Source organism: Alosa sapidissima, chromosome 7, assembly GCF_018492685.1.
Source record: "Alosa sapidissima isolate fAloSap1 chromosome 7, fAloSap1.pri, whole genome shotgun sequence".
In the NCBI taxonomy this organism is placed as follows: domain Eukaryota; kingdom Metazoa; phylum Chordata; class Actinopteri; order Clupeiformes; family Clupeidae; genus Alosa; species Alosa sapidissima.
The window spans coordinates 19,305,971-19,319,083 of NC_055963.1; the positions used below are offsets into that span (position 1 = coordinate 19,305,971).

At 43.0% G+C, this 13,113-nt stretch overlaps 1 protein-coding gene across 8 annotated transcripts in view; it reads right to left on the reverse strand.

Annotated features, from left to right (window-relative positions):
* The window catches only part of arhgef10lb (Rho guanine nucleotide exchange factor (GEF) 10-like b), a 37,427-nt gene that overhangs the window by 7,081 nt on the left and 17,233 nt on the right, over window positions 1-13,113 (reverse strand). For 6 of the 8 annotated variants that reach the window (XM_042097420.1, XM_042097418.1, XM_042097419.1 and 3 more), the window contains 10 exons: window positions 12,102-12,272; window positions 10,948-11,093; window positions 10,492-10,536; window positions 9,896-10,065; window positions 6,965-7,080; window positions 6,384-6,511; window positions 5,575-5,675; window positions 5,136-5,257; window positions 1,648-1,734; window positions 438-658 (listed from right to left, as the gene is read on the reverse strand). In XM_042097420.1, the coding sequence (XP_041953354.1) occupies window positions 438-658; window positions 1,648-1,734; window positions 5,136-5,257; window positions 5,575-5,675; window positions 6,384-6,511; window positions 6,965-7,080; window positions 9,896-10,065; window positions 10,492-10,536; window positions 10,948-11,093; window positions 12,102-12,272 (1,307 nt within the window). The remainder of the gene's footprint in view (window positions 1-437; window positions 659-1,647; window positions 1,735-5,135; window positions 5,258-5,574; window positions 5,676-6,383; window positions 6,512-6,964; window positions 7,081-9,895; window positions 10,066-10,491; window positions 10,537-10,947; window positions 11,094-12,101; window positions 12,273-13,113) is intronic. The other 2 variants (XM_042097416.1, XM_042097417.1) reach the window with 2 other exon arrangements.

A 13,113-nucleotide genomic window follows, 5' to 3' on the forward strand; every position in this document is an offset into this window, starting at 1 on the left:
GAGCCAACCTGGATACACATCAGAGCAGGGCTAGATGTGCTTCCAAGTCAGCTCCTCTATCAAAGCAAATCAATTCAATCAAATGCCTGGTCTGTACCTTACAAATTTACTACATAAAGAAAGCATCACACACACACACACATTTATACATACACACACACGCGCAGACACACAAACACACACATAAACACACACAAACACACGCACACACACAAAAACACACACACACACACACACACACACACACAAACACACGCACACACACAAACACACGCACACACACACACACACACACACACACACACACACACACACACACACACAAACACACGAACATACAAACACACACACACACACACACGCACACACACACACACACACACACACACACACACACACACACACACACACAGAGCTCCCACTAGGCTTCCACTCACCTCCCATCCCTTAGCCCCACACAGATGGTGTTGCCTATTTTAGCCGGGCACTCCAACTCCTCCTCTCCGTCCTCCTCAAAGGCCCCGCGCTCTGGCTCGGTCACACACTCCAGGCACAGCGCCGGCGCCCCCACAGGGAAGGACTTGACCGAGCGCGGCGTAGCTCTGTTCAGGGAGAAGATCTCCACTTGGCCGTGGGAGTCATCCCCCCAGCTGCCCACCTAAGAAGGGGGCGAGAGAAGGCAGCAGGCATGAGAGACAGAGAGAGAGAGACAGAGAGAGAGAGAGATAGATAGAGAGACAGAGAGAGAGAGAGAGACATTGAGAGACACAGAGAGAGAGAGAGAGAGACACACATTGAGAGACAGAGAGGACAGAAGTCTGAAGAGTTCCTCTAAGCTAGGTCTAGGATTTCCTCTAGTCCTCCTGAGAGAGTAAAAGAACTTGACGCCATCCCACATTGCTGTGGAGAGTAGGCCCCCTGCTGCCCACCTAGGCAGAGGATGAGAGAGGAGAGGAGGGCAGGCATGACAGAGAGGAGGGGGGGGGGTCTGAAGAGTTCAACTCACAAAATACCCTGGGAGAGTTAAAAGAGCGAGGATGCACAGTAGCAAGAGGGAGCAAAACCATAGCTACATGCATCAACTATTAATGGCCGCGTCCTTTTGATGTTCGGCTCTTGATATATACAGAATGTATGAAGACTTCAGAATGGTTTTAAGGAAACTTTCATCCTTCCTCGAACATTTGAAAATGTTCTACAAATAATTTAAATTTGAGATCTAGTTTTGAGATCAAATTTTCACCTCAAACTTCAAATATGAGATCAAACTGTTATGCGTTTCTACAGTAGATTGCATTCAAAGCCTAAAATCCAAGGTCTGGGACTCTAATTGGCTAAATAAAACACAATACAGGTCATGCTGAAATCCTACTGCTCTGAGAAGTTTGACAGGTCAATACATACACCACAATCACTTTCAGTCTAGACAAACCACAATGCATTGAGCATTTCAAAGTTCTGTGCTTTTCAAAGTAAACATCAACTTCTCTCTCCTCTCCCTTCATCTCCAGGTTCAAACTGGGTTCTCAGCAACACAAACACAAAGCACAGAGACGTGGTGGTAGAGATGCTGAGGGCTCCAAGGGCTCCAAGTAAAACAGCGGGGTGTGGGCGCGCCTGTCTGGGGCCCAAACAGAAGATACTTACCCACAGGTAGCCCTGGGGCAGCGACGTACTGGCGGCGGAGAAGCCGAGGAGAGCACACTGGACTGGGTTGTGTAGAGCAGTCTCCAGCTGCAAGGAACCACAAAACACATCAATTATGAATTAAGCCAAGCGTGTTCACCTCGAGGTGAGGACAGTTCAAGAGCATTGTATGGCAGAAGTGCAGAAGAAATACTGCAATCTTCAACAATAGAGCATTGACTTGTAATTGCTGGGGCAGAGAAGTTTTTAGTTTAGTTTAGATGTTACAGTGTCGTCTCGTAAGGTATGTAAGTAGTGCATGCAATATATTCTAAAGGAATACCTGACATCTAAATACCTGACTCGTCAATCTGTGGGATTTAGTCCGGTTTCTCCACTAGATTACAACTGACGGTTTTAATAAGTCCCTATAGGTATTACTTTATATCCCTCTTTCGTTTCAAAGAGAATGATATTGACATAGAATCTGAATGGGATTACTCTTTTCAATGCAAACAAGGACAAAGGTTGGCTGCTTTGGATACCCGAGGTGAATGAAAAGCCCTTTGAATATGGTCTTTAATGAGAGAGGACAGCGTGTGTGTGTGTGTGTGTGTGTGTGTGTGTGTGTGTGTGTGTGTGTTTCCCCCATTGGAACAGAGGAAGCCATCTGAGGTGGGTTCGGACTGCAGTCACAAAGCCTATTTAGTGGAAGCCAAACTGATGGCAGGTTGACTTTTTACAAAGGGCATTTTTCATGGTCAAGCGGTGAAAGGCATAAAAGCTTGTTTATGACACATGAGCCGTGAGTCCAAATGTCAGCCTAGTTACACTGACTGACTGTCCATATAAAGAGAAGCCCAAGCTGAAATTTTCCCAAGCTCCTTTCATTTCAGATAAGTCCACCAACCACATTTTAATACTCAATTACAGAGTATGACTTTCATCTAATACTATCTGTCTGACATTCCAAACACTAATTGTCAGAGACAACAAAGCATTATGTAATGTGTTGTGTAATTACTGGTAAACGCAACTGTAAGCCCTTTTATGTTTGAATGGATAAAAATAGAATATCTGTTTTAGAGAAATGTAAACCAGGATTGCGGGGTGGTGTATATGTATACGTGAGTGTGTGTGTGTGTGTGTTGGTGTGTGTGAGTGTGTTTGTATGTGTGAGTGAATGAGTGTGTGTGTGTGTGCGTGTGTATGTGTGTGTATGTGTGCGTATGTAAGTGTGTGTGTTGGGGGAGAGTATGCAATCTGCATAAAACACAGAAACACAGCACATAGAGGATATTTGGAAGCGATGTTAGTCTTTTTAAAGTGGAATCTCCATTAAGGCCACGGCTGATATTTCCCGGCCTGCTCCACTTCCCCCTGGCGTCAGGCAGACATGAGGGAGCTGTTTAATATGTACATAACTCAGTGCTTTGGAAATACTCATTTCGTTATCTTTTGTCAGGCGAGCCATTTTCCTTTCACAATGTAGCCGGGGACATATTCAGCTCTGAATAATTGTGATGTCTGATCGGCTTTTTTTAAGCGACTATGATTTACTGTTGTCGTCAAGTCGTCTAACAGCTTAGTTTTTTTTAAATGTGTGGTTGTGTGTGTCTGCTGAACTCCTTAATGTGCAGCATTTCATCATTATGCAGTGTGTGCAGATAAAAGACAAGTGGAAAGGGCTGCCATGTCTGACATAGTTTGTCCTTTGGGGATTTTTTATTTTTTTGCCGGATACCACAGATAAACATCTTCCTGTTCTCTCTCTCTCTCTCTCTCTCTCTCTCTCTCTCTCTCTCTCTGCCTCCCTGTCGCTCTCTCACTGGTTGCAGTTTGTTTTTATTCTTATCTTTCATCAGTGAGAAATCTTTTTCTGTACAGCGGGGTGGAGACGGAGGTTAGATGTGTGTGTGTGTGTGTGTATGTGTGTGCGTGTGTCTGTGTGTGTGTGTCTGTGTGCGTGTGTGTGTGTGTGTGTCTGTGTGTGCATGTGTGTGTGTGTGTGTGTGTGTGTGTGTGTGTGTACGTTTGTGTGTGTGCATGCGTGTGTCTGTCTGTGTGTGTGTGTGTGTGTGTGTCTGTGTCTGTGTGTGTGCGTGTGTGTGTCAGTTGGGGTGTGGATCAGTGTGGTGCCCTCGCTCGCTCGGAGGGTTAAGATTCCTGAAGTGGCTCTGATCAAACACATCTCTCACGCTGTAAATCCCCATCGCCTTCAGAAGGGGGGGTGGGCAGCGCGAGTGACCATCATTGCCTGCTTGAGCGCTCTTCCGTGCTCCTCAGCACACCTCCACGCGCCTCCACTCATGCGTCTCCTCCTCCCTGAGCACCATTCATTCAGCTCATTCAACTTTAGACCTGTGACCGCATCTGGGCCAAATGTGGGCCAGAGGCACGCCACATGTAGGTCCAATCTGGGGCTTTAAAACTCATTTTCCTCACTGAGTAGCTCCCATTCCCATCGTATTCCATTTAATCTACGCCGCTCATGATCGGTATTGGCTCTCGTCATTATATCAGGCTCTCCGCCAGAGGAGAGATAGAGATACTGCGAAGGATTTGATGGTTTCATATACAGAATTAGAAGAAGAAAATAATTTATTAAAATAAATTTAACGAAATGCAGCAGCAAAAGGACTTTCCTGGGTTTCAACCTGCTTGAGTTATGGGCTACCACACTTGCTTTAAAAACAAACAAACACCTCCCAGCCAGATATGTACTGTTGGCACATAAGAGATTGTACTGTATTCTCACGTATGCTGCTAGGAAGAACATTTTACTGCAGTGGATTAGCGAAAAAGAACCAACTGTTAAGGGCTGGCATAAAGTGCTGTTTGAGTTGAGTGCCCCTGGAGTACTTGACATGCATGTTACATTGAAAGTCAAACCAATTCTTCTAGGTTTGAGAGCCATACAGTATTTGAATTATTTGGAGCCTGATGTTTCTGCCATCTTGCTACAGGGATTCTCTAAAAGAGAGATCGATAAGAGAGAGACGATTATCCATTATTTATAGAACTTTTGGTTGTATATGTGTTTAACTGAGCCAATGTGTTGTTTTGTGCTTTTGGTTTATTTGTTTGTAGTGTGTTTGTTGGTGGATTTCACAGTGGATCCATGTTTTATTTGTTGTGACTGTGAAAACGAATAATATATATATATATATATATATATATATATATAATATATATATATATATATATATATATATATATATATATATATATATATATTTAAAAAAAAAATTGAATCCCTGAGGTATTATATGAGTGTAGTTAAATATCAGTGTATGTCTGTTGGTGATATGTTTGTTTTTCTCTTTCATAACCTGTGGATACTTTTAGGTAGGTAGATTGGTAGAGTGTTTTTTAAGGACACCACAATGATTGAAAGCTCTCTGGTCTCATTTTAACCAAACACATTTTAAATTGGAGTAAAACTATTCAGTGCCAGGACATTCTCTCTCCTCAGCCTAAACCCATTAGTGTGCCTTGGAATGTCTGACCTTCCATTCTTGGGACTTGATGTTGAAGGCTGGCATTCGACAGGCCAGAAGTGGGCACCAGAACGGAGGCTTAGTTTTGTCATCGTCATCTGCAAACACCCATCCAGGCATATTTTCTTCCCCTGCACAAACAAGAGATTTTGGTCACATACCTCAGGGAGGGAAACAGAGATATAACAGAGATAACAAGAGTGGACAGGCTCAAGTCATTGTCAAGAACAGACAACACAACACTGAAAAAAAAATTCTTCATTTTTTCCCATTATTCATTTTTTCACAGGACATTCACATTGATCAAATGATTACATTTCAAACTACAGTACAGAACAACAACAGAAACACAGGAAAATCACAACTGTAAGCTGTAACAGCAAAACTAGTTCTATTTCTGATCATGGGGCTTGCAACTGTCAATTTATATGTGATTCTGCCTACACACTTTGTGCAATCTTAGCCAGGTGCAGCCGGTTGACCCAAGAGATTTTGCTGAGAGGATTGGGAGTGTTGAAGACCACCATGAAACTCACTGGACGTCCAGACCTAGACAATAAAACATAATAACACACACACACACACACACAGGGAAAGAGAGACACAAATCCAATTTGAGCCTTTTTGCAGATGCAAGATAAATGTTTGTCATGTTGTAGATGACATACGCTATCTATAAAAAAAGGTCTAGAGGATATTTCCCCGTGGAGTCATCTGGCCAGCTGTTTATATTCCACAGGTCTCTCTGCATTCCATCCCATCTTATGAAGTATTAAAACCATAGCTGAATATGAACAATATGATGCACTATGCTCTACAGGCATACTGTAGTCAGTAACAGCAGAAAATGATTCAATAATTCCTGGGTGTTTCAGCTGACCTGAGAACAGCTCATCCAACCATCACAACAATGCCAGGGGAGACCAGTCATAGCCTGCAGGCTGTTCCGTTAGCCTCAGCGTGGATAAATCTAGGCACCACCCCCTCATCTACGGTTCCTGCTCTTCCATTCAAAAGGATGCCTATGTAAGAGCCACCCACAGTGGTACAGCATTCTGGAACCATGTCCCTCCTCCTCCTCTCTCCACAACACCAATAGCGAAGGTCTCCCCGCATAGTTAGGATACACACATGCAACACGCCAACTCATTCCTCTGAGTCGGGCCTTGACCTCCTGCTTCATGGACTGGGAGCTTGGGAGGATCTCCAGATTGCTGGGAGGCGATCCGTGATTGTTTTGTTTGGCACGGGACTCACTTGTCTGGTTTGCCAGGCACCATCAGTCGCAGGCGGCACTTGTTGGCACACTGGATCTCGTCCTCCTTGATGCGAATGAGTCGCTGCAAGGCCAGGCACCAGTCTTGCCCCACTGTGGTGTTCAGGTTCTGGGCACAGGAAGACAATTGACCACCCCATGATTAGCTCTTTGTCACAACCCACACAGAGGCATGTGTATATCCCAGTTCTCTATTTTGCACTCTGTTTTGTATCTTGTTTGTCCATACAGTTGGCTAATGGTAGTGGGAAGCAAAGATTCTAGAAATGTTATAGCATCTTTGGTGGGAAATAAAGTAGCGGCTAATTCTGGAGCTGATTGGCAAAGCCAAATAAGGGATATATCCTGTAGAGAGTCTGCACATGGACAATATGGAGTCTTTGTCTGAGTAAATTACCGGTACATAAGCAAATGAAAGAATGGATAAATAAACGTCAATGATAGAACAAATGAATGGACGAATGAATGAATGAAATTGGCAAGAGATTCAGTTTCCCTTTAGAAAGGTAACCAATGCTTAATTGGCAAATGTATGTAAGAAACGCATATAGTCCTAGCTCACCTGATATTCTCCTTGTAAAGTGCCCACGAGCAGAGTGACCTCCTCCACCACGGACAGGTCATGCTGAAGCTCCTGCAGGTCCTGGTAAAGCCGGGGAGGTCCCAGAAACACCTTCCCTGGAACACACAACACCACCAACCTCTTCACCATGGGACAAAATCCCTGCTAAATTGAATGCAATTAATTAAAGAAACTGTATGTAAGAAATGTATTTTTTGTATATTTCAATTAATCATAAAATGGCCCTGATATGTCACTAGGCATTAAGAAATCATGTTCATTTCAAATACTTATATCACTGACAACAGTAGTACAGCCAGGATATTGTCAGTTAAAAAGTGAAGTTGCAGCCCTCAACTGATGTTGATGTTGTGTTTTGTCATGTCATGTTGTGTTTTGGCCTGATGCGCCACCCTCCACCTATCTACTAATCACAAAGTCAGTAGTGTTTCGGCATCCGGGTTGGCAACCTTGAGTCAGGGGGGAGGGGGAGGGGATACACCGCTCTAGTATTTTGAAAGTGATTGCAGTACCAGTTTTGACCACAATCTTACATATGGTTCCTTTAAGTAGCATCTTGGCCTTGGGTTTCATGTACTCACTTGTTTGTTTGTTTGTTTGTTTTTCACATGCACTGTTATCCTTCAAGGTTACATACACAATTAGACCAGCACACTCACTGTAGGAACTGTAATGAGTGACATTACATTATGGCTTGGGCTTTGAGAACCCTAGCGATCAAAATCATATCACCAGGACTGAGATGCATCCTGTTACAGAATATGAACAGGACCTCAAACGACCTCTTTAGATGGAGGAAGTTGATGAATAGAGATAGGCTCTATCATGACATTCTAAAGTGCATCGTCACTCGTCAAAAGTCTATTCAAATTTAGTAGGATGTCCAGTTCACATTGGGAGGGGTTTCGTTATCAAACTTGGAGTGCATGGCGCAACAAGGTGTTCCTAGGTTTTTTAATCAGTCATATGGGTGTGTTTGGGACGTAACATCATTTAAACCAATGAGAATGACATCTGTCATTCCCTTTAACGGCGCAAAGCGCGATATGTCAAATAAATGCATCGGTATTTTGGCATTCAACGGCGCATTTGAAGGAGGCTGCTTACGAGACCGTATGAAATAGTCATTCTTAAACCATGCTTTACTAAAACCTAGCATAGCCTTCACGCATTTGCACTCGTCTATTATTTGAACTCATTGGCAAAGTGAAACTAACTTCACCAAGGTGTCAGTCAACGAAGACAGTTATATGCAGTTACTTTCACTATTGACTGACAATGGGTTACCATCGAAAACATTGGCTGGAAAAAGCAACACTTACCCTAATATTGCTCAAATGACTGAATAAAACAACATTTATCCTGCAGAGGAGTTGCTTATATCTTGTGACAGTGCGTCTTCAGCTGTGCTCCATACGTGTCTCTCGCCTCTCCCCTAATCACTTTTAACCGTCATTACCAATTTGCAAATTATGGTGAATAAACTACTCATCATGAGATGTACAGTATTTCGTGATATCTTTATTCTAATTATGTTTCCCATTGTAATCAGTGCAATTTGTAATGCTTTGCATGGACGTGCGCTGGTGTGCGTTCATGAGTGATAGAAGGATGGTGCGTGCACCTGCCAATATGACTGTTGACATGCGCTCTTAAAATAGCATATGAACAACTTGCCATTGACTTCTGACCAGGTGATAGCGCCAGGCCCCTCCCTAGGTTGTTAATTGCCACACCCCTGGGCGCAATGTTTAAAAAATAAACGTGCAAAATACCGAATTAAACTTTGCGCAGGTGGAAAACAAGTTTTACGCCATGCGCTGGTGTGCAAAATACAGCCCAGGCACCTATATGACTTCAGTCAAATCAGTATGCACAACCTCAAACTGGTCATTTGCATGCAGGCAGGCCACTGCTTACAGGTAGCCAATATCATGTTGATGTGAACAAACAAATCTGTTTATATTCACATCACCAAAGCAAATTGTGTGTGCGCATTCTGAATATGGTAGAATATCTTTTTTTACCTCATAAAATGCATGCTTTCATGTCAGCTTTTTTTTGGAATGTTATGAAAGCCGAATTATTTAAACCAGACTTGCAGGGTAGCAAACCAACTTTCCAGTGCACACACACACACTTACACTCACACACATACCCCAAAGGTGAAAATTTACATTCAGCAAATATTTTCCTCTCTAACACAAACTACCAAACATAAACTGTCCCAAATCCCATCTCCCATCACAACAGTCAGTATTGAGGCTAATCTGGTATGCAAGTCTTGTGGTTTACTTGAAGTGTGTTCCCAGCAAAGATTATTACAAAGGATTTTGCCCAAAGCTACACAATGTTCAAATTGAAACATATCAATTTAAGATGCTTTTAAGCATAAAACTCGCATATATCCAAATTTGATGCTAAATAATTAGGCAGACTGTCATTTTATGTATTTTTGGGAGATGTTGTAGGTAATTTCAGCATTTAATTTCAGAAATATATGCAAGCAAGTCCATTTATATTCTTTCCCTGTTTCAGGACGCTTCCTGCAACATTCCATGCCTCTGTTTTTATCTTTTCTAGTATCTCACATACATACCATTCATAGGGCTTCTTGGATTGCTAGTTTCTAATCTGCAGTACTAGAACTATGGCTAATCTGTAATGCAAGTACTATAGTTTACCTGAAGTGCTAGTACAGTGTCTAATCTACAGTACTAGAACTATGGCTAATCTGTAATGCTAGTTCTATAGTTTACCTTGGATTGCCAGTACAGTTTCTAATCTGCAGTGCTAGTACGATGGCTAATCTGTAATGCTAGTACTATAGTTTACCTGGAGTGCTAGTAAAGTTTCTAATCTACAGTACTAGAACTATGGCTAATCTGTAATGCCAGTACATTAGTTTACCTGGAGTGCTAGTGCTGAGGCGTTTGTTGTTGCTGGGCTGGAAGAGGTTCTCTTTGCTTGGTGAGCCCTCCTGCCCCACCTCCACCGCCTGCACTTGAAGCAAGGGGGCACTCCACTTCACCGCGTACTTCGGCCCGATAGGAACAAGGCTGCTGATATCTGGAGGACCCCTGATGGTAGAGAGAGATACATTCACTCCCCAGGACTTTTCTGACAGTCCACAGGCCATCTCACCCAAGACCAGTTGTAAAACAAAAAACAAAAAAAAGATCTAAAGCCCTTTGAATTGTCATGAAAGAATTCAAGGAATAACTAATGCAATTAGCAAGCTCATGATCAATTGAATTTGTCGGGCATGAAATGCACCCCTCTGTGATTTTAAGGTCATTCCTATTCATATATTCGTGCATTATGCATGATCAGCATTGTGATTAGTTGTGTGAGGTTTCTCTGAGTGATCGGACCTTCACCCGTCCCAACTTCCCTGTGAAATGCAAACTGATCGGTCTAATCAACATGCTCTGAGGATCAAATGACCCAGGCATCATTAGGAGGCAGAGGAAAGCTCCCCAAAACAACTTGCAGACTGACTTTACCAAAATCTTTCCTGAATGAAGGTATCAATGCCGCTCTCAGTGTAACTGCTCAGCACAAGGACAAAAAGAAAGATGGCCTTCATAGTGAGTCATGGAGGAATTGCTCACAAATGCAAAGCCAAAGTTAAGTGTCACATACTTGTCACTTTCAACATACCGGGTTAGTTCTGTTAAAAGCAACTAGCTCAAACAAAAGTGAATAGACCAATACGTTTCATCATGTTGGCACTAGTCACTTATACTGAACATATGCACAAAATGTGTTGTCCCTATCTGGACACAGAGATGTGTTAAAAAACAAAGCAAGTTGTGTTGTTTTCAACATGTGTTTTAGGAGTGTGCCTAATATAAAGACATATAATATTCAAAATGCACAGGAGCGGGGAGGAGTTTGGAATGGAATCCATGACCTTGTCCTTCAACTGTTCTACCAGATGGCATTCAGCACGCACTCACTTGAGGTTAATGTTTGCGCACACAAGGGAGTCGTTGAGGAGGAAGACCTTGCGCTCCTTCGATTTGAGCACTTGGCCCTTCTCGCCGTACACAGTCTCGATGAGCGTCTCGTGCAGGATAAGATGACGTTGGTCAGCGTTCAGCTGCTGTGGGAGTAACACCCACACAAGGACGCAAATGAACACACACACACACACACACACATACACACAAACACACACACACACACACACAATGATTATGCATTCACGGGCGGCTGAGCCCAGGGCTGAACAACTAGAACATCACATACTTATGCATTCCACAAGCAAACCCAGCGAGCCAGCGTGAGAAAATCACATCCTGATTTGAGGAAATTACATTTTTTTGTGGGTGGCTTCCAGTCAGACCTGACTTTGACTGATACACTTTTTTTGTATCTTTATGCATATTGTTTTGTTGTAATGGTATCTCCACACAGTGGGGGCAAAACAAACCCCCATACAATACAGAATTGTCAGGGTCTCTGTTTTGCATACTAAAGCGTCTTTTACATCAAAGTGGGGCGTTATTATGACAATAGAAAAAAATATGGTGTGATGGGGGGGTCCTAGGCTTTTGTTGTTTTTTTGCAGTTGAATGCTGGCGGCAAGATCACAGCAGAGTAGAGCAGAGATTAGAGCACCCTCTAGTGAATGTGACGAATTGTCAAACAGCTGTTGTGAAGCAGGGCAATCTCATTTCCTTGCCCGCCTGCCTGTGGCATGCCACCGCATCAGTGCTCTGGTCTCAACGTCTGAACGCAGCCCAGCTTGAACAATGAGCCCCAAATACATAGTTGCTTGACATGGCACAGTCCACGATCTATTGCAACAGTTGGGCTATATTTGTTTGTTGATTTATATGCGTGTATGTGCTCTTTACGAGTCAAATGTTTATGTATTGGAGAGAGATGACTGTGAAGGCCCAATTGCAAGAAGAACAGCGAAAATTAGACTAGCGATGCTATTCTTATTTATTTTTGTCTTCTTGCTTGTTTGTTTGTTTGTTTGTTTGTTTGAGTGACTGAGTGAGAGAGGGGCAGTTTGTTTTCTTTGAATGTATCTTGGAATGTTTGCTTTATATGCTTGTTTCAAAGACTGTATGTATTGGCTTGTTCAGCCGGCGTCTCCCACCTTGCTGAGGTTGCGGTCGTTGATGCTGCGGGCAAGCTGCTGGATCTCGGCGACCTGATCGGCCACACGTTTCTGCTCGTTGAGTTTCTCGGCCAGCGTCTCCAGCTCCGTCAGAGCCAGCTGGAGAGGCAGACGGTCCTGGTGTCCCACTGGAGTATTCTTCAACATGTCCTGTCAGATGAGACAGAGAGATAAATGGAGAGGGGAGAGAGAGAGAGAGAGAGAGAGAGAGAGAGAGAGAGAGAGAGAGAGAGAGAGAGAGAGAGAGAGAGAGAGAGAGAGAGAGAGAGAGAGAGAGATGTGATTTTCTCCATTACTGTTTTGGCAATATTGAAAAACTTTCATGCCAATAAAGCTCACTGAATTGAATTGAATTAAGAGAGAGAGAGGGGGGGGTAGTCATGAAGGTAGAGATGTCAACATGACATTGAGCACGGTTGCATCTTCTTGCATCAGGAGTGAGTTCATTAAAAATAAATAAATCCATCAGTTCTGAGTATCATTTATTTTACTCATCTTTTGTCTTTCGTCTTGACAGTTTATCTCTTTTAACCATTTTATTTGTTTTCCTTCACTGCCAATCTCTTCCATATTCTACTTGTTTGTCTTCAGTAACAATATTAAAATGTGTCTGCTGATTTAGTCATGTACATGACTGTCATGGGTCTCATTACCGATCACCACTCTCTGTTTCACTTCCCCTCAGAAACCACTTGAAGGAAAATCCGACATAATGAAACATTGTAATGACTCTACCTACCTATCATTTAGACCATAAAAACAGCTCAAGAGGGATCGAGAGAGAGAGGAAAAAATACGTTTAGTAACAGATGGCTTCAAATAACTCAGCCTGCCTGCACCCCCGCCCCTGTGTTTGTTTACACAACTCTCCAGCACAGCGTGATGCACCCCAGCAGTTTCGTCAGTGACTAATTCCGTTTTGTGTTTAGCGTTTGCCACAGGTTTCAGGCTATCCATAAAAAGCTGATACACCCTGGTGTTCACATCATCA